A 24,342-nucleotide genomic window follows, 5' to 3' on the forward strand; every position below is an offset into this window, starting at 1 on the left:
ACCGCCCTTTCGTGAAAGACACGACTAATTGGATTATTTTAAATTCCCGTTTGTTAATTTAATTAGGCCCCTTGTAAATATCCGGTTACGTCCTTCTAGAATCAAAATTGCCCTATGTACAAGCCGACGCTTGTCAAACGAGGCCCTAACAAATCTGCCGAGTCATCTTCAGCGAGAATTAATTTTGATTTTTTTTTCGTTTCCATTTCAGAAATTATAATGTTCATTTGGGACTGGTTCACAGGAGTTCTGGGCTACTTGGGTAAGCATTATTTATAAATATTTTACTAAATATTTTACCGAAAATCAGTTGATAATGAAAAGTGAGAAGTTTAGAAATTTAGTAATTTCTTTGACATGATTTCAATAATACCTTGAATACAGGGTACATGTACATTGATTAATTCATCATCATAATCATTAATTATCAGACCTGATAAAAATCATGTGCTTCAAGTCAAGAGCATCTAATTTATCAGTTTAAATCCTAATTTATAAAAAAAATTGCAAAACCAACAGAAATCATGAGTGCTTCAGTGTGAAAAGTCAGAATAGGATTATTTATTTTTTTACATAAAAACGAGCAGTTACAATCAGTAAAAGTAATAAAAATGATTGAGGGTCATGATCCTAACTATCCATAATTTGTAAAAACAACAGAAATCATGAGTGCTTCTCCGTGAAAAGTCAGAACAGGTTTTTTTTTTAAATTTCTATTTATTTTTAAAATGTAAAAACGAGCAGTTACAATCAGTAAAAGTAATAAAAATGATTGATTGATGTTCATGATTCCAATTAATTTTGCACCATTGTGCATGATCATAAAAGTTTATCATAAAATAAATCATAAAAGTGAAAAGTCTGAACAAGTTTTTTTTTTTATAAATTAATTAATTTTTTTAAACATAAAAACGAGCAGTTACAATCAGTAAAAGTAATAAAAATGATTGATTGCTGTTCATGATCCCTTTAATTCAGCATCATCATGCATAATCATAAATTGGTAAACCCAACAGAAATCATGAGTGCTTCTTTGTGAAAAGTCAGAACGGGTTTATTTTTATTTATTAATTTTTTTAATATAAAAACGAACAGTTATAATCAATAAAACTAATTTCTTTGGCGGTATTTCAATAATACCATTAATACACAGTACCATGTACGTTAATTATCATCTTAATCATAAATTATCAGGCCTTAAAAATGATGAGTGCTTCTTTGTAAAAACTAAGTAGTCAAGAAATTCTAATTTATCAGCTTAAATCCAAATTTGTCAAAAATTTGTAAAACCAGCAGAAATCATCATGAGTGATTCATTGTGAAAAGACAGAACAGGTTTATTATATTTATTTTTTAACATAAAAACGAGCAGTTACATTTAATAAAAGTAATAAAAATGCATATTTGCTTAGTGATCATAATTGACCATATTAATTATTCCAATTAATTATACTTTTTATCTAAGATTTTTGGTTGAGATGAAAAATTAGTGTCACGAGCAGAGCAATAAAAATGATTGATCTTCACGATCCTAATTAATTTAGTGTCATCACGCATAATCATAAATTTGTAAAACTAAAACCAATAGAAATCATGAGTGCTTCTTTGTAAAAAGTCAGAACAGGTTTATTTTATTTTATTTTTTTTTAAATATAAAAACGAGTAGTTATAATCAGAAAAAGTAATAAAAATGATTGAGGTTCATGATCCTGATTAATTTGGCATCATGATGCTTAATCATAAATTGGTAAACCCAACAGAAATCATGAGTGCTTCTTTGTGAAAAGTCAGAATGGGTTTATTTTTATTTATTTATTTATTTTTTAAATGTAAAAACGAGCAGTTACAATCAGTAAAAGTAATAAGAATGATTGATAGATGTTCATGATTCCAATTAATTTTGCACCATTGTGCATGATCATAAAATAAATAAAAAAAGTGAAAAGTGTGAATTGTTTTTTTTTAAACATAAAAACGAGCAGTTACAATCAGTTAAAGTAATAAAAATGATTGATTGATGTTCTGATTTTAATTAATTTAGCATCATCATGCATAATCATAAATTGGCAAACCCATCAGAAATCACGAGTGTTTTATCGATAAAAGTAAAGCAGTGGATTTATTTATTTTTTCAATGGAAAAATGAGAAGTTACAATCAGCAAAAGTAATAATAATTATAGATGTTCATGATGGTTATGAATGATTGATTTATAATCACAATCCTCATAAAATTCATGAATCCTTCATTGTGAAAAGTTGAGATGTCAAGAAGTTTTTTTTTAATTTAATATAAAAACCAGGAATAACTATAAAAGAAACAAAAGTTACTTATGTATGATTAACTCCTAATTTATTGATACATCATCATAAATTTGCAAACCCAACAAAAACCATGAGTGCTTCATTCTGAAGTTAATAGGTTTATTTTATTTCATGTTTTAATGTAAAAAAAAGAAAAAAAAGAGCTGTTACAATTGGTAGAACAGGCAAAAATGTTTGATGCTCATGATGATTATGAATTGATCATTTGTAATCATAATCCTAATAAAACTTTTGAGTTTATGATTGTGAAATCAGAACATATTTATTTATTTAATTTATTTTTTTACTTTTTTCAGTTAGAATCAGTAAAAGTAATAATAAACCTTCTAAATAATCATTAATTAATGGTCACTAAATACTACACACGAAATAATAAACAGATGTTCAATTATAGATGTATCTGTGTTGCATAATCATAAATGGGTAAAACAAACATAAATCATGAGTGTTTCATTGTTAAAAGTGTTAAACAATTTTTCTTTTTTTCAATGGAAAAAAGAGAAAATATAAAAATGCTTGATGTTCATGATGATTATAAATAATTTCAGAAAAAATTATCTCTAAAAGGAATAAAATTTACTGAAGTAGGGATTAAATCCAAATTAATTGATGCATCATCATAGGTTTGCAAATTTTTCTTTCTTTATTGTTTTTTGATGTAAAAACGAGCATATACAATCAATAAAAGTAATTGAGTCTTCATCATAAATTTGCAAACCCAACGAAAATCAAAAGTGTCTCATTGTTANATTATTTTTTGATGTAAAAACGAGCATATACAATCAATAAAAGTAATTGAGTCTTCATCATAAATTTGCAAACCCAACGAAAATCAAATTGTCTCATTGTTAAAAATCAGAAAAGGTTTATTTTTTTTTTTAAATGTAAAAATGAGCAGTTTTACAATCATCAAAAGTAATTTATTTCACTAATGAGTAATACATTTGTTTGATAAATGTTCATAAATTAGTAATGAGAAAAAATGTGTGCTCCATTGTCAAAAGTGAGATAGAAATTTTTATTTTATTTTAATATAAAAACTGACAATTACTGTCAGTAAAACATATATCAAATAATTATAATAAATTAATAAAATAAATAATTAAAAGAATTACTATCAATAAAACAAAATTTACTACTGTACAGATTAAATCCTAATTGATTGATTCATCATCATAAATTTGCAAAAACAACAAAAATCATGAATATTTCATTGTGAAAGGTGATGGTTTTCGTTTTGTTTGCATATTTATGATGATGTATTGATCAGTTAGTATTTAATCTGTACACAGTAAATTTTGTTTGTTGTATCGATAGTAATTTTTTTAACTTAAGTAATTTTTTTAAATGTAAAAATGAGTAGTAATAGTAGCATGTACTAAGTAAAAATAATTTATTCAACTGATGTATTAATCATTAATTAATATAATCATTCATTAAAACTATTAAAACTTCATTCATGAGTAATATAAGCGAAAAGTTACAAAACTGTCTTACTCATAAAAAATGAGTAATCATTAGCAGTAAAACCCACAAAAATTTATCAATCAATTGAAAAAAGGAAAAGTGCTGACCTTTTCTTCACCTTCTAGCTATTTTTTTTAAATTTTTTTATTATTTTTTAGCAAGATTAATTAATTGGCAAAACAAAATCATGAAAGCTTCAAGCTTGTCTAAGCATTACTATAACACATTAGTTAGTTCTAATAATAAATTAATGATATTCAGTAAAATAAATAAAATTTACCTGTATTAAAAAAAAAAAATTAAAATTAGCCTTTACATACTATTCTCGTCAGTTTGGTGAGTCAGATGTGTTTCGATATTTTTGCCATCCTGCTTTTACAGAATGAAAATGAGTCTTGACAGACCAAACCGGTGGGAATAGGCAACCAGGGTGATCGGGAGCGACTACAGTAAATTTGATTGCTTGCACATGTCATCTCACAGACCTCAAGAAAAATTATTATTAAAAAAATTTTTAAAGGATAAATGCGGAATTCATATTTTATTTGGCCCATACTTTTTCTCAGAAATCATTCATTTCATTGTAACGATTCACAATTCACTCATCAATGCATAATCACAATTTTTAGTAAAGGGCATCTGTTGTATTCTGATTTCTTTAATTAAAGTTTTTCAAAGCGTTCAGAATTAGACTCATAAATAAAAATAATCCCTAGAGATTTTTAAAGTTTCATTTTAAAAATTAATAAATAAATTACAGATCGGTGTAAGTAAAATCAAAATGATAAAATTTCACCTTGAAACTTTTCGACAAGTGCTGACCTATTTTCCTTTTTGGTTGGCCTCTTGCTATTCTGATAAATCCAACTATCAGCTAATCTATAAATCTATTTTGTCTATTATTTTTAGGTACATAATAATTAATGAAAGCTAAAAATCATGAGTGGTTAATTAATTTTTTGTTGTGATAAGTACTGTGAAGTTTTAGCCTATTTAGTCAGTAATTAATTATTTGGAATCGGTTAATTTGCAAAAATAAAAACTATTAATCATACAGGTTTAATTGTAAAACATAAATGCTTAAACAAAATTATTTTCCTAGGCAATTGTACTTTCTTAAGTTTATATCAGTTCTTGATTTATAAATTAATACTTTCTTAATTATCATAACGTGATGATATATCAAATGTAGATCACGTCCTATGCATATGATTTTCCTTGCAAGACAAGCAGGTTAAAATTTACCCTTGAACGATTTTTTAAGAAGAATATAGAACAAGTTTTTTTATGTCTTTGAATTATCGTCTTCTGTTAATTAGTTACTATTATTAAGACGTTATTCTTAAGATTTATTCAATTTATATTAATGGTAATTTTATTTTAAAAAAAAAAAAAAAAATCACTTGCAGTTGCAGGATTATCTCTTAATTCTTCTAGAGAAAATTTTCGTGTACAGATTAAAATGCAGGATGCAGTTCATGACAAAAATGTCAATTTGTAATAAATAAAGGAAATGTTCATTATGAAGAAGGTTTTTTAAATTAAGTTTTGTTGAGTAGTTTGAGTGAACTTAGCTCAAATTGCATATCTTATTTTTATAATAAATAATATATAAAATAATGTATGAAAATTCATTCCATTCTTTCAAATTCTAATCTTTTTTAGGAAATTATAAGAAAGATTATGGCGGTAATAATTATAATAATCAGGTTTTTTTAAAATTTTTATTCTTTTTAAACAAGGATAAGGTTCTCGTAAGCCATTCTGGCCACAAATTTATTTAATTTGAAAAGGCGATGCCAAAGGATGAAAGTGGATTTCTTTAAAAATTTAAAATTCTTAATTATTCAGGCAGATTTGACCGATGCGGCTTTGATGTCTGCCATAAAAATATGAAATTGTTTATTGTCTTTTTAGGCGACTTTGATGCTTTTCATCACATGATAAATTTTAAATAACTTCTTATCGCTGCTGTTTTATTACTTGATGATTGTTCCTCAAGGATAATTGGTTTAAATTTTAAGTGAAAACAAACAAGATTCATTTCCTATTTTTGAGATGTTTTACTGCAGTTTGATATCGTATCTGCTAATCTTAAGTCTATGATGACTTATGAAATATCTCAACTGACTCAAGAAATGTGAAAGATAGTATGATCCATAGCGACAAAACAATATTGTTATCTAATGTGCTTTTTTCTATTTGTCATTTTATTTAAACTGGAAAAAAAATATTAATTGCTTAAACTGATGTGTTCTAGTGTTAATCTACTATACATTATTACTTCAGATAGCTTTTTACAATTAATTTAAGCAGAATGATAAATTAAAAATGTAACTTCAAATTTTAAGTTTACAATATAGTTAATAAATGTTATCTAGTTATTTAATTTAATGATTGATATTTTTTCTAATTTTTTTCTCTTCTCTCCAGGCTTATGGAAAAAATCGGGGAAATTATTGTTCCTCGGTCTTGACAATGCCGGTAAAACTACACTTCTACATAGACTGAAGGATGACAGGCTTGCCCAGCACGTGCCAACACTTCACCCAAGTAAGTGACGTATCTCTTTAAAAAATATATTATTTTTTGTTGTTGTAAACCGTCAAATTGGTTCCCAATCGGCACGGTATGGAATTGTGCCAGGTTTCAATCCCGGGATTTCTTAGCATTCCCAGGTGATTTCTATGAATAGATTGCCTTCGCGTGATATTGAAAATATTTATATTTTTATATATATTTATAATTGATTTTTAATCTTTAAAATTTTTGTTTTATCATAAGCTTTTTGTTTACCAATTTAAATTGTCAACAAATAGTTAAGATTATATTTTTAATATGTTGTTGTAGGATTTCCCCTTTATATAATGAATTAAAAATCTCATTTGATAAAAAATAAACAATAAATGCTTAATAATTATTTACACCTAAATATTGTAAACTTTTTCTTACTTTTAGCATCAGAAGAATTGTCCATTGGAAATATTAGATTCACTACTTTTGACCTTGGTGGCCATACTCAAGGTTTGTAATTTTGTTTAATAATTTAATGACATGTTCATCAATATATAATTATAGTAATAACAATTAACCGGTTGGTGTTATTATTTCAGCAAGGAGAGTCTGGAAAGACTATTTTCCAGCTGTCGATGCCATTGTGTTTTTGGTGGACGCTTGCGACAGAGTCCGTCTCCCAGAGAGCAAAGCAGAGCTTAATGCCCTGCTAACTGATGAATCGCTTATGAATTGTCCTGTACTCGTTCTTGGAAATAAAATCGACCTCCCTGGGGCAGCATCGGAAGACGAGCTGAGAAACTTTCTCAACCTTTTCGGACAGACAACTGGCAAGGTTGGTTCGGAAATTCGTAAAAGGTCCAGCTTAAGAAATATTGACACGTTTCGTCTATTGCAGAGCAAAGTTCCACGAAGTGAATTGCCCGGACGTCCTTTAGAATTATTTATGTGCTCTGTGCTCAAAAGGCAAGGTTATGGCGAAGGTTTCCGTTGGCTAGCACAGTATATCGACTGATCAAGTAAGTTTTACGAAAGAAACCCTCATGTCAAAAGAGGCAATTAAATGGTTGAATAAGCCATTGTGTATTTATTAAATTTTGTTAATCGTCATTCATCACATTTCTTTTAAAGAAAAAAAGGTTCAGATTACATAAGAGATTGAAAGTTAAGCTTATTTATCAGAATAAGAAATAAATAAAAAACTAAATAGGTCAAAAGTAAAATATGTCACTTTTAAATAATGCTTCTTTTTCATGCAAATTTCATGATTTTCTGCATTATTCATTGATTTTATCTTTGACTTTTTAAATAATATAATTTTTAATAATATAACTAGTTTAGTTAAGTAGTTTGCAAACATTTGTACCCCGAGAAACTTTGCTTTTTTTGAGAACTGGATGTGGTGCAAATCTCTTAGATGTTCATCAAAAACTCGACACAAATTTAAGTTCTGCATCTCATTCGCTGAAAATCTTTGTAGGTGTCGACCCGGCTTAAGAAGCAACGTCCATAATGTAGTTAGAATTGGTCACGTTTATGGTTTGGGATTCAATTTTCAGCATTCAAAAAAAAAAAAAGTCTGACCTGTTTTCCATTACACCCAAGGTATAAATGTTACAGGCCAAAATTGTCCAACAAAAGTATTGCCCGTCGCTCTTGAACAAATACCATAAATTATGTGCATGGGGCAAAATCATGCCTAAATTCTGGCATAATTGAATAGATTTCAGAAATATTATAACAGTAAAAAAAAAAAAAAAAATTGTAGATGATTTCAATGTTTGAATTTTCTTTTCTTTTCCAGTTCCAACCTACCCATCGTTTACAATTGCAGTTTTTGCAAAAGGCAACATCCGATCGGCATCTAATAAAAAGGGCCCTCCAACATTAAATCATTGTCGTATTCATCTTACTGGTCTGCTGCCTTAACAACATCAGCCACTATCCTCTATCAAAAGTGATGATCAATATTCAATTAAAGTCTCCCGAGACTGCCTGTAATACTCACACACACAAAATAATACGGACTTGTTGAATTTTGTGTTTCTAAATGAAATTACAGGATTTAAAACAAACATAGTTCAAAATATGTGTCTTTTTTGTATTGTCATTGCAGATGCTAAATAGAAACCAGTGATTGTTTTTGACCTGTTATCTGATTGTATTTTCCATATAATTTTTTTCCTGTTGTCTTATTAAATATCCAGTTTTAAAGTGTTAGAAAATGTGAGGTAACAAAGGGAACACTGGTGCTTTTAGAGAGAAAAAAAACATAATTTATAACCAATTTAAAATAATAGTTTAATTTTTTTATTATGTATAGTTTTGGAATTTATTGTTAAATTTTGTTATCTAAAATATAAATTCAATTAATTAAAACGAAAAAATATGCATTTGTTTGCATTAAAAAAATTATTCAAGGTGTAAATACTTTGAAGAATCACAAAAATATTTCTTAGGTACAGGTAGACCATCCATTTTTTTGAGAAAAAATTTTGTCCTCCCACTAGTCTTATATAAAATAAATATTTAACTTTTCTATAGAAAAAATAAAATTACTGGTTTAGTAGAGCGGGAGAGTCCTTATTTTTTTTTTTTTAAACCACGATTCATTGCAAGGTTATTTGTGTTGTTTGCTAAAAAACATTATAGCTGTTTAATTGTAATTGCCTCCTTTAATGTATCTCTTGGCAAGTTTTATAAAATTGTGCAGCTGACTATGGATTCCTAATTTATGAATAAACTTTGTTTATCTTTTTTTATCTACCTCCCCCCTTAATTTTCTCCAGAAAAGAGTAGTAAACGTAATCGGCTTTTTAGTATGTGCAAACTTACCTTTAGCTCAATCATTTTTTATTTTGCGCTGTGCAATTTTGGACAGTTTTAACGCCAAATATATGAACCTTTATTGGATTTTTAGTCAGGAAGAAAGAGATAATTTTGAACGTGTACATATTTTCTGTCAGATGAGGCGAGTTTATCCTTAGTTGGTTTGACTAGTTGAATGGATGGGTGTGCAGCCGTGTAGCAAATGATTGGAAATTACCTGAACCCCTCACACCTAAGAAAACTCATCAACCCTGGCAGGTGGCAGTAGGCTGGTAGGCTCAACTCAAAAGACACAACTCATCATTTGTCCTTTTATACCAGCTGCTAGGTAAATCTACTGAGGTCAAAATAGAAAGTGTTGCTTTTTCAAGTTTCAATGTTGAACAATTCATTAAGGAAACCGATGATATGGAACTTGAGGTGAGGAATATACTGCCCTGCTATGAAGAAATCTCTTATCTCCAAATTTTTTGACTTTCTTTTTTTTTCTTTACCATTGCATTCTTAGATACGTTTCCTATTGAAAAACATGACAAAATCTACATAAATCGATCTACAAATATTAAAAATATCAATGGATTGTATGTAGTATAAAATGTTTTGGAAAAATACTAATAAAAAAAACCCATATTTCTGAAATTTTACCATGTCTTAATAAAAACTGCTTGTATTATTAGATGCACTACTAACATTATTTTCCACTTGTTTTTATGACATGAAAACATTCATTATGCATTAATTTACGATTGCATTGTAAAAATTATATAAAAAACAAGTTGGTGGCCGCAACAGTTTAAGCGTTGATATGGCACTCATCACTTGTAAGGTAAAAGTCCCAGGTTCGAATCCAGCAAATTTTTTTTTTCAAGAACACGCACCCTGAGGGTTCATATAACCTCATAGTTGAAAAACCCTTGTTAAAAACAAATCCCTAAGCACTTTCAGATATGTTATTTTTCGTAACTGATATCACAAATCGTGTCTAGTAAAATTTAACATAACCTTCTTTGATTAAAAGAACACAAAATTAGAATGAATCAATAAATAAGTTATAAAATAAAAACTTTCAGGATTATAAAAAAGTAGGCCAAAGTCTAAAAATATGGCTACTTAACTGAGGCTATTCAGTATGGAAAACTTAGAAGCTCAATTTCTCAAAACAGTAAATACAGTGTTTCTTCTAAGCAGGGCAATATAGCGACAAAATTAAAAGGAGTGAAGCCATACTTTTTTCGACTAGGTTTCCTCCATTTTGCTTCTTTCTTGTAGAAAAGCAAGTACAAGGAGTTCTGTGTACTTGGGTTCTAAAATTGTACTTACCTTTGGAAGAGAAGTTGATCCCACAAGTAGCTTGGTGTGAATTCAATCAGGAAAAATCATGGCATTCAATTAGACATCTTACTAGGACGACCAGGTTGGTGTGTCTCTGATTTGGACCAAACTTTTTTTGAGATTCTACACTCCAAAATATCGGACATGTATTTGCCACTTGTAAATAGGCCCTGGTTTTGCCTTTTTTTTTTTTTTTTGAAAGTTGAAATTTTCTGTTTTTTAATATTTTTATTTCGTAGTTCTACTGCATTTTTTTTAATTAGATTGCAATACAAATATAGTAAACGCTATCAAAGTTTATTAATAACCAAAAATGTTTAAAAACCAAATATTTTTCAAGTAAAGTAGGTCATAAAATATTTTTCTCATCAACTAATTTGAAATTTGCACCTCTAGAGACCCCTAAATATAAATTTATGTTTGAAATTGTCAATTTTTTGACCCATACAATTTTTAACAAGTTGCTATCGGATTATCTGATTGAAACGGCTATTATTGAAAAATAGCTAAAAGGATTTGTCTTCAGTCGTAAAATCCCTAAATACTTTCTTTCGCGGAAATCGGTATAAATTAATTTTTTGGTTGATAATTTTGATGACCTGCATTGACATTTTTCCTACTGCAACATCATTTTTCTCAAAATCTAGGGGACCAATTTTCATAGTTGATAATTAATTTTCCCTGATTTGTGTATGTTCTTATAAAAATTTTGTATGTATTTTTATGGTACTTACGTCATAAAAAAGCTATGTTCCTCTTCTTTCAATTGGTATGTTTGACGTTAAAATCTTTTTAGCTGTTGTTGAATTATAGTCAGTTTATCAGATATTCCAAAAACAAGTTCTTAAAAATCAGAAAAATTTTAAGAATAAAAAAATTTATAAATTTAAATTCAAACAATTTATATTCAGGGGTCTCTACAATGCTAAAACGAAATTTCAAATTAGTTTTACGAAAAAAATTTATTACTTAAAAAATCTTTGGTTACTGATAAACTTTGATAGCTTGTATTATATTTTTATCGCAGTCTCCCTAAAAAAAACGTATATTGACATAGTTGATTTGTGCAAGTAGAACTGTGAAATAATTTTNAGGCCATGATTTGTCTTCAGTCTAAAAATAGTAGAATAGAACTCCTTTGACATTCCTTCTGGGCTATCGCCTTCTGAAAACCATGGTTTTTTCTTGAGCTCAGGGAACAGTGATCTGTAATAATTGCCAACATTTGTTGCGTTGTATTTTTCTTGCTACAGATTTCTACAAAACTTCCAAAAAGTTTTTCCCGTCTTTAGGAATTTTAATGTCAAGGGTTGGACCTGATGTTGCAGCCTCCTTTGCAAGTGCGTCCACCGTTTCATTTTGCCATAAGCCTGCATGCCCTTTCAATAAAAATGTTAAAACACAGAAAATTTTAACTTAAAAAAAAAAAAAAAATTGCGCGAAAGCTGGGCCTGTTCACAAGAAGTGGTGAATACATGTTCGATATTTTCGAGTGTAGAACCACCAAAAAACATTTGGTGCAATTCCGTGGTTGACCTGGTCGTCCCCTTGTTAGTTGAATTAATCAAACTGGCTTATCTGAAAGAGGCCTAAAAGAAGTAGTCCATATACATAAAAATATTTAATATATTTACAGCAGTATAAACAATTGATAATACCACATACAATATTACATACAGATTGAATACTATTTATACAGTGTTAAAAAAAAAAGAAAAATTAAAAACTTTTGTACATATAAATAATACAAATTAGGCGACTTGAACAGGAAAGAATTACTTTAAGTTACAATTTTTATTTGGAAAATAAGTAGATACTATAACATCTGGAAATGTACAGATGCAACCTCAGATTTTGTCAATTTTTGATGTGATTGATGTTTACAGGTAACATCTAATTGAAAGATGCACAAATAAAAAATGTCCATTGTCTCTACCGCCCAAGCATATTGGCAGAGTTCAAGCACTGTTGTGTACATGGTATAACTGATGCGATAAGCAGAAAAATAAAACTAGCACGGCAAATTAGCTGACTAAAGACATAATAAATAAATGGAGTTTAATGAAAAAATATTTTATTTCGATCTGAATAAAATAAGAGATCTTGTTTTTAAGTACCGATTGTTCCAGTCAGAAAGAACTTACTTCCAAAGTTTTCTTTTAAATGGAATCTTGTTATGTGTTGATAAATTACTATTTACACCCTGGAGAAGTTTTATAAATTTATATTTATTTACTGGAAAACTTGGTTAGTAATTAGTTTTTGATATTTGAATCCTAGAAAAATTACAAATTTTGAGATTTTCTCTTGTGGTCTGCAGGGTGATGAACCTGTAATTTGATCTTAGACTTCTTATGCTCGCTGGATTGTTCTGGCAGATATGTTTCATTTTCAGTACTTCTCAGAATCTAGCAGAGACAACCGAACATGGTGAAACAACTGTGTACATACCAACCTAGCGAGGGTAGGCAGACCAAAATGATCATTAAGGATCAAATTACAATTACAAATAACTCGTTGATTTCAATAAGTCCCAAGTTTCTGTTTAATGATTTAAATAGTTGGTTAAGGACTTTATCTTTTGTCTGGGTTATTTTGTGTTTTATTTCGCATTACAAAAAATTTATATTTTGTTATAGTTATATATTAAAGGTAGTTACAATTTTATTCCCTTAAGATTTCATATTTTAAGTTATTTTATTGAAAATATTTTAAGTGTCTTGAGTAGAAATTAAATTGATTGTATTTGTTTGACTTAAGTTTTTTTTTTATGTTAGAAATCATCAGAATCGTTAAACTTTCGATAAGGCTGAGTCGTTTGTAAAATTTTTGAGTTCGATTGTGTTCAAATAACACTGCGAGTTGTGATTTTGTACATAATTGTGAGAGTAGCGTTCTTTTCCAATGGAAGTCGTGAAGTTAAACGAACTGGACCTCCTTGCCAACCTCCAGCTTCTCTGCAGTACGTACCTCTTAGGGCAGAGCAACTTGAAAAGTTCCTGCCTCATCCTCGGGTGGTTCAGGGAGTAGACGAACGGGTTCGTGCATGCTGCAGTTTTGCAAAATACCGCCGGTATCATAGATACCAGAGGGGTTATGAAACGTTTTTGACCGAATATACCAAGTAGGGCCACTATGGCGTAGGGAGTCCACGCCACGAACCACATGGCTATGACCAAAATCACAACAAGGGTCAGTTTAATCTCCCTTTTTCTAATCTCTTTCTCCTGGCCTTGTCTTTTCATACCGACCAAACACACGGCCCGGCCGATCCCGGCGTAACTGAAAACTATGACCGAGAACGGTACGCACCACGCTCCTACAAAAAACGTGAAAATGAATGTGCGATTCGCAGAGGTCTCGCTTAAATAGTCGAAACTGCAAGCCGTAAGATACCCCTCGGGTACATACTTACTAATCCCCCTAATCGTAAGTGGCAAACTCGCGAAAATAGACGAGTAAGTCCATATCATCAAAATCCAAACGAGCGCTCGCAATTTTGTTATTTTATGCGCAGGGTCTAAGGGATAAGCGATAACATAATATCTATCGAGTGCCACCGCGGCCAGAGTCATTATCGACGCAGTTCCAGTAAGACCGCCCAAGAAGCCGTACACTTGACATCCTGAAACATTAAATCAAATATTTCGATTAAAAATGTAGTAACCAAAAAGTCAGGTGATATGAGATTTACTAGAGAGCTCAGATTGAAAAGCCTCGTAAGCTCCTTGAGTCCAAAGGATGCTTCAATTTAATGAAGTACGCTTGAATTAATGAACTGCGATGAATATAAAAGTCTTATTAAAAAGCGGCCTTTGTACTTTTGTCTTATCACAAAACAATTAACAAAAATTGGTTGATTAAAAGGAAAGAAAGACAGGTTAGTAATAAATTAGTGTAAATTGGAAACGGTTAATATCAAATCATTACACCTGGCGATCAGTCATTACAGTTAAGAACTTGTCCGGCTGTAAACCTGAGGATTTAAAGTTTTTGATAGTAAAGTGGGAAGTTTATGGGCAGACAATCAGATGAGGTCATCGCCGGCCCTCTGCGTGTTTTCTTTCTTTTTCTCTTCTTTCACGCGTATTTCGTTTTAAACTACATTTGAGCGTCATGGCTGGACTTGACTGGCTTCTGACTCTACTTTTAAATGTGTACCACGTTGATATCCTAAAAATGCTACCCTCTCGTTTGTACCTCAGGTTGTCAAATATAGAATAGAAAAACAAAAACAAAAAAAACTACGTTTATATACATCACCACAAACATGTCTGAGACATTCATTCCCCCAGAGTACTCGGTATTACTCGGGGCGGGGTTGAACCCACTTCATTCTTGCTAATAATTTACTTTTACTCTTCACATATCACACACCCCAGAGTACTCGATAAACCTCGGGGTTATAAGCAACCCCTTCCTTTCACGCTAATAAATTACATTCATTCCAACAAATTAACACAACTCTCGATAGAAACATAGAAGTGTGGTCACATTCACTCCCTCAGGGTACTAGGTGTTCCACGGAGTGGGGTTGAACCCACTCCATTCTTGCTAATAACTTACTTTTACTCTCCATATGTTACACACTCACCCCAAAGTACTCGATATTCCTCGGGGTTATAAGCAACCTCTTCCTTTCACGCTAATAAATTACATTCATTCTATCAAATTAACACAACTCTCGATAGAAACATAGAAGTCTGGTCACATTCACTCCCCCAGAGTACTCGGTATTCCTCGGAGTGGGGTTGAACCCACTCATTCTCGCTAATAACTAATTTTTGCTCTCTAGACGACACGAATTCACCCAGAGTACTCGGGCGGGGTTATAAGCAATCCCTTCTTTAGTGCCTGGGAGTTTTGGTGGCCCTGAATAGGGCCGGTGTTGTTTCGTAGCGTCGAGACGTTAAATCGAGGCCGGGACCGTGTGTGTGCCGTTGGTAGTGGTCCGTGACCGAGAGAACCGTTGTCTGAGGTCCGGGGGCCGTGAGTCGGTTGACTCCGCAGCGGTTGAAGGGACTCGGGTGCAGCAATTAGCAGAGTGCAGCAGTTGGCCATTTTAACCAAGTCGGCTATGTTGAGAAAGCGAGACCCAGGCTAATGCTGCGAGTACCCTTGCTGCCGTCGTTGTCGATGTCGGTGCGTCATTAGTGGGTTGCAAGAGCTCGTTGGGTCGAGTCTCCGACGAGTCTGAAATCAGCGGTGCAGTGCCCATGTTTACATTAGGGCTTTACTCCGATTGCTGCAGAGTGGAGGGCAAGAACATTCCATAATCGGTAGTGGCACCTAGCTGGTAACGTGGTAACTACAGGTGGCCACAACACCTTCCTTTCACGCTAATAAATTACATTCATTCCAACAAATCAACACAAACACGGCACTTATTGAAACAGAAGTCTGGACACATTCACTGTCTCAGAGTACTCGATATTGCTCGGTGCAGGGTTAAATAACCCCTTCCTTTCACGCTAATAAATTACATTCATTAACATAGAGTCAACACAGACACAACACAAACACACATAAAAACACTACATACATTTAAAAATCCCTATAGACTTGAGGTACTGGAACAGCGATTTTTGCGGTACCTAGACCAAGCACAGGTCCGATGATATGCCGAAAGATTGTCTATATTCGTCAAGCCTTCTTCAATTGAAAAGGTGCTCGACGGTATTCTATCCTTGCATAACGGGCACGTGATCGCTTTCCGGCCAGAAGGTGACCGCGCGTTATTCTTGTATGCCCTATGCGTAGCCTTGTCAGTATGACCTTTTCCCTTTAAGAACCGTTCTCCGTCGACCAGGGACCGACGTTTTTCTTAATCTGTCACGGTTTAGCAGGTTATTTCTATTTCTACGAGCCCAGCAGTTTTTCCATTCTTTTTTTACTGAATTTGAAATGTTCGTTTTCGATCAAACTGTACGGTTAATCATTTTTAATCTGTGAAAAATGAATCTATCAAAAAAATTTGGCTTTCTCAAAATTATCAAGCAAGTATTGCAAGGAATCAACCAAATTTATAAACTCTTATTACCTGTCGATCCGAGTGCGGGCCCGAAGTATAAACTGTTGTATACGAAGACCGGAGCTTTTGTCATCATCAGGAAGTCGCTCAGCGCCAGGTTCATAATCAGGATGTTCGAAGGCGTCCTCAAAGGCCTGAAACTTAAGATGAACCGGGTTAGTTGTCTATCAATCAGTTACGAAATTGGTCCTCGAAGCTTGATCACTTTACTGGGGCCGTCAATGAAGATGGCGTGAAGACGATACACATTTGAGTGAATCTAAACGGGAAAGAGTGATCAAATGTCGAACAGTTGAACATCTGATTGAATCTGCTGACGCAATTTCGTCTGGCAGAAGTTAAGTTTTCAGATTGTTACTGTCTTTCCAAGACAAGGGCTTAAATTGTGAGATATTTTATTTTACAAACTAAAGATTTACAATTTAAGCTAGTAAATAAGCTAAAAAAAGCTCTCATAGGAATAAAAAGACCTTTAATAGAATTAACAACTTCCTTTTTTTCGAACTTCACTGGTTTTTTAAAATCTGTAAACTGTGGCTTCAAAAAGATGCCACTGTTGAAAGATGTCACCTTAATTATTATATCCGTGAAGACAACTCATTGACTTTGCTTGTCGAAATCAGGTTTAACTATTTTGAAATAGGAACTTTTTCAAGGGGTGAAATTATTGCAACTTGACAATAGTCCAACACTAGCTACTTATTAATTAAGCACACCAAGCTTGGAGAGTTCGATTTGAGTGGTCCATTTGATAGTGCTTTGTTTCTAACTTGTGCTTTGTTTCTTGTATCATTTGAATTTTTAATTCTGTAAACTCCAGGTAAATGTCCTCTCTCATTTGGTAAACTTTAGATAATTCGACTTAAAAAATTAATTTATATAAAACAGGCATACATATTTGGTAATACATCAAACACAGGAAAAATCGTGAATTCAAAAGTGTACGTCTCATAGGGTCGGACCTTCCTGTCATCATGAGACCCCTTAGTATTGATATGAGAAATGTTATTCGGATTTGTAAGGGACCCCCTTTTTACTTTTAACGCTCTAGTTGGCAATAAATTCCAATCGGGTCACCCACAATATAAGCTCCATGTCAGGAAACTTTGTATGCTCTTTACAAAATTATTTTTGACAACCAGCGGTGAATATGAACATGAAAAGAATAGAACTGACATGTACTATTAGTAAAAACAATAAAAGACACCTAGTTTATAATAATTTTTTTAATTTATTTCATTTATTGCTACATGTACAAAATAAATATACATTGAGCAAATAGTATATTTACTAACAAATCCATAATCCACCAAATTCCCCCAATTCGACTGACTCCAAGTCCAAATTGGTCGATGGTGTTTTATGAGAGGTTAGTTTGTTATGTATGTTTCGTGTTGATTTTGATCGTTTTATTCTTCCATTTGGGTTCCATGTAAGTTTGCTATCTAATTATTCAGAAATCGTGAGATGCGGTCTGGTGTGATGAAGGTTTCAGGAAAACATTTTCTTTATGCAAACGTTTCGATCTTTATTGAGATCATTTTTAGGGCTCGAAGTGTTTGTCTTCTGTGTAATTGTGCCATTGGCACTCTCAACATGACACGCAAGAATGGCACAATTACACAGAAGACAAACACTTTGAGCCCTGAAGATGATCTCAATAGGATCGAAACGTTGGCACGATAAAGAAAATGTTTTTCTGAAACCTACATCACACCAGACCGCATCTCACTATTTCTGAATAATTATCGATTAACGGTCACTAATCACCACACACTTTGCTATCTAATTGTTGAAGTCGAGAGGATCGGTCAAGAATGAGATAAAATCCTTTTTAAAAAGATAGTTCCTACTCACAGTAAGTTGTTTTGCAACGATCCGGATTTCGAGCTTTTTTGCTCATCATCAGGTTGAAGGACTTCTACAACCACGTCTCTCGACATGAATTGCCAAGTGAGTGAGTAGTTCCAAATTCTAACTTACTGTGAATAGGAACTATCTTTTTAAAAAGGATTGAACACCACACTCACTCGATCATTTATCATTTCTAAGAATGAGGTAGTTGAGAAAAAACCTTTTTCATTTTTTTCCCGACGTTTCGACCTTTATTCGGGTCATCTTCACTGCCTGGGTGAATTAATTACAAAACGCGTTGAGTGGAACCAATACAATACAGATGTAAATATAAATTTTGAACCAAGTATTTCATACTCATATAAAGTGTGGTGCTATTCTTGTGGTGTCATATTGGTTTTGTGTGAAAGTGTTGTGAAACGTGAATTTGTATTCTGCTGTTTTTATATGATTGTGACAGGGGGAAAATCTGGGAAATTTTCTTTGATCATAGGCGGTTTTATTTAACTCAAAGGAAGTCGAGAATGAGGATTTTCTGGATTGGATGAGTGATTCGGCATTCAATACTGGAATTGACATATCCTCGGTTCTATCCTTTATATCATTTGTACTGCTGACCTACTAATACATCCTGACATTATTATCATAACATGGCGGACGTCATGGCAATCCATTCTCTAACTCGAATCCTGTCCAAGCCACCTGCAACATCCAGGAACACGTTGAGCTTATCGAAGACTGGTGTAAAAAATAGAGGACAAGTCTGTACGAAGAAAAATGCACTCAGTGTACCTTTACGCTGAAAAAGCAGTCTTGCCCTCCATTTTATCACAAAGAGATACCAGTCTTCATTCAGGTCATTCGACTGCAGTATGGCAGCAGACTGACGTGAAATCCCCACACAAGACTTAAAAAACAACAACTTAAATCAAGACTTGGACTAATACGAAGACTTGTAAGACTGAAATCGATTTTGACAACTAAGACGAAGCTAACACTGTACAAGACTTTACTAAGACTAATACGGAGCTTAGGAACTGTGGGGTACTGCCAAGCCATCCAATATCCAGCGCGTCCAGTCCTTCCAATCGTAGGTCCTTAGACAAATTGTCAAAGAACCTTATGTCACTAACCTCACTATCCACAAAGACCTCAACATTACTTTTGTCAACGAACTGATCCGGTCCAGATGTTCCCATCTTTACTCATGGGTGTTGAGGCCTATGAGGATCTTTAATGACTTCTCAGACGCCCAAGTGTTCTCAAAGAGAACACCAGGAGGATTTTACATGTATGGACTTGACACATCCCTTGGCTAGCGAGGTAGTGCAATGCTAACCAAGTTCAGAAATGCCCTAAAATGTGCCTTGAAAAAGGCAGTTTTGTGGTTTCCGCACGGCCTTTCACCACCCCGGAGAGATAGAGAAGGCACTCCTGCTCCGGTTGGCCGGTACCCTCCAGCTAAGGTACAATTTGTTTGCAAACCACGACCACCACGAGTCCAACCTACGATGGCCTCGCGACCTCCTTGACAGCTAATCATACACATTGGGTGCCAGCAATTGCTGGCTCCTCAAAGCATGTGTTCTACCGGTGCAGTGCTGGCATTAGTGCTAGTGTTTGTAATCTAAGTAAAGCCCAAGGTAGCGGGCTTGAAATTTTATTTATGTGCATTGGTTTGACGTTTGAGCGTAAACGTAACTTTTTGGCTTTTTTATTCGTTCAACATGATAAATAGAAAGAATGGAGTGCAAAAGAAGGGGGGAGGGAGGGAGGGAGGGAGAGAGAGAGAGAGAGAGAGAGAGAGAGAGAGAGTGAGAGAGAGAGAGAGTGAAGAGAGAAAGGGAGGGAGGGAGAGTGTGAGTGAAAGAGAGAGAGTGTGAGTGAGAGAGAGAGAGAGTGTGAGAGAGAGAGTGTGAGTGAGAGAGAGTGTGAGTGAGAGAGAGAGAGAGTGAGTGAGAANAGAGAGAGAGAGAGAGAGAGAGAGAGAGAGAGAGAGAGAGAGAGAGAGAGAGAAAGAAAGAGACAGAAAGAGTGAGAGAGAGAAAGAAAGAGACAGAGAGAGTGGGCGCGCGTGTATGTGTGAGAGAGAGTGTGAGTGAGAGTGAGGGAGAGAGTGAGAGAGAGATAGGAGTTAAATAAATGTGTATATTACTGTGGCTAAATGTTGCTTACAGCTAATTGATGTCTTAAATAATAATTGATACACGATTTTTTTTATTTCTCTTTTATAAAGCGCGTTGTAATGTTTTAGGATAAATGTTATGATAGAAAAATGTTTCCTGAAAATCACATTAAATATATGATATTTTGTCTATTTTAAAGTTTTCCCATTTGCATCTTTAGATTATTTCTAGTTAATTTAGAAAATTGTTTTTTCCGATTGAACGGATTTTTCTGTAGTGTTGCTTTGATTTTGAGTCAATGAAAAATGACATTGTTATTGCCAACTCTGTTTCCTTCACAATAAGAAGGGAACAAATTGGCTGCAATTGTCTTATTTATCGACTTTCCCGTTTAACCAGAGATAGAAACAATTTTGACAAAGCGTTTCAAAAACGAGTGAACATGTCAAAAATGGAGGGAAGATTTTTCTTTACCAGACGCGTTGAGTTAATTGAGCCGAAATGAAACAACACGGTATGAAATGCTATATAGAACAAAAAAAATTCTAGTAGATTTTATTCAGATAACAAATAGGTGAAAAAAATCGATTATTTTCGTCAACTTGTTTACACGGTATAAACACGATGTTTTGATGAATAATCAAGCTACGGAAAATTAAGCCGAGCGCTTCGATAATTTATTCGATGTTTCGGTTCTGGATATGGAACTAATTTACACTGATTCTATGTGAACAGAGCTTAACTGAGTTGTCAAATGATAATTTTGGTATGATTTATCATGTTAAGAAATGCAGACTTTCCTGCTTTACATTTTCTGACTAAAGTTGTTCCAAATATTAAATAATTATAGTATCCTAAATTATAGTAGAGGATAAGGTTTTGTTTTTATCGGAATTGAATGTTTTATGTATTAGAAATGTTCTTACCTCAAAACCATGAATATCACGAGTGCATTTCCTGACAGGCCGATCACAGCAAGGATAGCGTAAATGGCTGCAAATATGTGGTGAGATCTGTGAGAAGGGGGTGGGTAATTGAACCAATGGGGGTTAATATCGTTGAAGAAGTCTTCCGTTAAGAATCCCAACGACTTCCAGCTGCCCACAGGGTAGATTTTAATGAACTTTGCGTATCTTTCTTCCTCCACCGAAAGTTCTGTCACGTTGTCAAATATAGATTCGTTGTGAATTTCCGTCGTCGATTCGTATATCCAGGGTGTTTCGGTCTGGAAATCTTCCGTCTGCCCGGTGAAATTGTCCTCCCTGTAGATCTTAAGATCGCCGTTGAAACATGACATTCGGTTGAGGCCTTCTTTTTTAGAAAAAACCCGTCTGGTTTCGGCCCGGGAGAAGAAAACGGGAAAAAGCCATAGGATAATTAACATCTCGGCTTTTATGCTAAGCGGACTTAGCAGGGATGATGAGTGATCGCGAGCCAAGTTCCTACTGGGGGTGGTTGATATGAATCGCTTTATCCCTTCCAGCCACCCCTCTACCCATTACCTACCTTAACATTGAACACTTTGATCCTTCTGTTTATTCAAGGTTTTCCTTTTGTTTTCTTCCGAGCTTTGTTCAAAAGAAGTGGGAAAATCTCTTCCTAATGAAAGTGTCACTTTAACTGATTAAACAATTTATTTAGCTACCCTGAAAGTTACATGCCATATTCACGCCTCAATCGTATGCAGGGTGTTAATCTTAGGTCTTGGCAACTAAGAAGAAATTTTAAATTCCAAAAAATATTACTTTTAATTTTTAATAAGCAATTAAAAAACAGCGTTAAAATCGCCATTTTCCCTTACTTTGGAAATATTCTAACATCATCCTCTTCCTGAAACCTGGCAAACCAGCTCAAAAACCCTCATCGTATCGACCAATTAGTTTATTTCCCATCATGTCCAAGTATTTGAAAAATTAATTATTCAGAAATCGTGAGATGCGGTCTGGTGTGATGTAGGCTTCAGAAAAACATTTTCTTTATCGTGCCAACGTTTCGATCTTTATTGAGATCATCTTCAATTTGAAGTATTTGAAAAAATTCTCTTTAAAAGGCTATTGCCACAAGTCTAACCTCCTCCCCGATCATCGGTTTGGCTTCCGCCCTCACCATTCCACAGTCCAGCAGGTGTTTCGCGTTGTTGACCGTATATCCTCCTCCATCGAGCGCAAAGAATATTGTATGGGAGCTTTCCTTGATGCGGCACAAACGTTTGACCGCGTGTGGCACAGGGGACTCCTGTACAAATTAAAGCCAGAGACACACTTACCCGATGCTTCGCCATGCGACGCTACCCTTCCAAATACTCTTTACCTAATTCTCCGCTCTTATCTAACAAAGCGGTTCTTTCGGGTCCGACAACTCCGAATACTGCTATCTGGCCGCGGAAGTACCGCAGGGCCGTGTTCGGACCAATTCTCTACATCCTTTATACTGCACATATAACCTACCACCCTACTTGCATCCTTCGCAGATGTTACAGCTGTACTATCCTCCAATTCCGATCCTGCGGTTGCTTCGGAAGATCTGCAGGAATATATGTCATGTATAGTAGATTGGTTTAGACAATGGAAAATGAAGATAAACGAAAGCAAGAGCATCCATGTCACATTTACACTCCGAAGCAAACCTCCTCTCACGATATACTACAACAACGTTCCTATCTTCAATCCGACTGCGTTCGCTACCTTGGGTTCCACCTAGACTGACGTGGAATCAACATACACGACTGACATGACAAAACCCAAACAGACGGTATGGTCGACTGCACAGACTTATAGGACGACAGTCTAAACTATCGACAAAAAACAAACTTACACTTTAAAACATTACAACCGATTTGGACATACGGAATAGAACTATGGGGAACCGCTAAACCTTCCAATATGCACGTCTCCAATCCTTTCAATCTAAAGTCCTCAGATCCAAATGCTCCTTATTATGTCTCAAATGCTACATCCACAACGACCTTCAAATAGAAATGATAAATGATGGAGTGAGTGTGGTGTTCAATCCTTTTTAAAAAGATAGTTCCTACTCACAGTAAGTTTTTTGCAATGATCCGGATTTCGAGCCTTTTAGCTCATCATCAGGTTGTAGAAGTCCTTCAATCTGATGATGAGCTAAAAGGCTCGAAATCCGGATCGTTGCAAAAAACTTACTGTGAGTAGGAACTATCTTTTTAAAAAGGAACGATCTTCAAATACCTTATATCCAAAAATTTACCAAGTTTCCAAAATCTCTCCCACCATCCAAATAGTCTTGCCCAAGCCCTGTCCGAAAGAACCCATCCCTACAACCCCATAAGGCGTCTCAAGAGGAAATGGCCCCGCGACCTCCTTTCTGAGTAAACTGTAAAAAAACATAAACAAAGTGAAGAGGGAGGATAACATTATTTTCTCCCCTCAATGTAAATAGTTGTATATAAGTTCATGTATCCGCAAATTACATATTGTAAATAATAATTACAGATTGAAATAAAAAAAATAAAAAATAAAAAAACTTTGTTGAACATTTTTGGAAATTGTAGGAATTCTAAAATTTTAAGCGCATACCCTTATAAATTTTTCACCACGGAAAGCTTTTTAAGCCCCGATTTTTTTTTAAATAATGGAACCAATAGGAATTAATTTAAAACTTTTTTTATTCATCATATATCCAGTTAGTAGGTTGTTTGGGCAGGCTGAACTATTTTTTTTTCCACCGTTCTGCTTCCATACAAGTTAAGTTGTTAAAAACTTATCCAATTTTTAATTCCAAAAAATTATCTAAATATTTTTCACGACGGTGAAAACTGTCTGAATCTTTCCGATTGTTGTACTGATTTTCCACTGTCATGAAAATCCCTTTCTGCCTGGACTTTCTTCTAT

General features: G+C 33.6%; 2 protein-coding genes across 5 annotated transcripts in view; one reads left to right on the forward strand and one right to left on the reverse strand.

Annotated features, from left to right (window-relative positions):
- LOC106663976 (GTP-binding protein SAR1) overlaps positions 1–12,502 on the forward strand; it is a 45,915-nt gene extending 33,413 nt beyond the window's left edge. For 2 of the 3 annotated variants that reach the window (XM_024227436.1, XM_014389265.2), the window contains exons 2-7: positions 212–262; positions 6,224–6,343; positions 6,749–6,814; positions 6,904–7,139; positions 7,203–7,323; positions 8,109–8,458. In XM_024227436.1, the coding sequence (XP_024083204.1) occupies positions 220–262; positions 6,224–6,343; positions 6,749–6,814; positions 6,904–7,139; positions 7,203–7,319 (582 nt within the window). In that variant the 5' untranslated portion in view covers positions 212–219 and the 3' untranslated portion in view covers positions 7,320–7,323; positions 8,109–8,458. Of the gene's footprint in view, positions 1–211; positions 263–6,223; positions 6,344–6,748; positions 6,815–6,903; positions 7,140–7,202; positions 7,324–8,108; positions 8,459–12,351 lie in introns of those variants that run through there. The other variant, XM_024227437.1, reaches the window with a different exon arrangement.
- Positions 12,503–13,190: 688 nt separating this feature from the next.
- On the reverse strand, positions 13,191–22,372 carry LOC106664040 (opsin, ultraviolet-sensitive-like). 2 transcript variants are annotated; one of them, XM_014389409.2, is made up of 4 exons: positions 21,403–22,372; positions 16,506–16,636; positions 13,881–14,090; positions 13,191–13,784 (listed from the first exon to the last, which is right to left on the reverse strand). In XM_014389409.2, exons 1-4 carry the CDS (start codon positions 21,858–21,860, stop codon positions 13,258–13,260), a joined length of 1,326 nt encoding a protein of 441 aa, XP_014244895.1. In that variant the 5' UTR covers positions 21,861–22,372; the 3' UTR covers positions 13,191–13,257. The 2 variants fall into 2 exon arrangements, with proteins under 2 accessions (XP_014244895.1, XP_014244894.1); XM_014389408.2 differs by having other exon boundaries at positions 13,191–14,090.
- Positions 22,373–24,342: the final 1,970 nt, after the last annotated feature.

This window comes from Cimex lectularius, unplaced genomic scaffold, assembly GCF_000648675.2.
Source record: "Cimex lectularius strain Harlan isolate CLEC.00 unplaced genomic scaffold, Clec_2.1 scaffold86, whole genome shotgun sequence".
Classification (NCBI taxonomy): Eukaryota; Metazoa; Arthropoda; class Insecta; order Hemiptera; family Cimicidae; genus Cimex; species Cimex lectularius.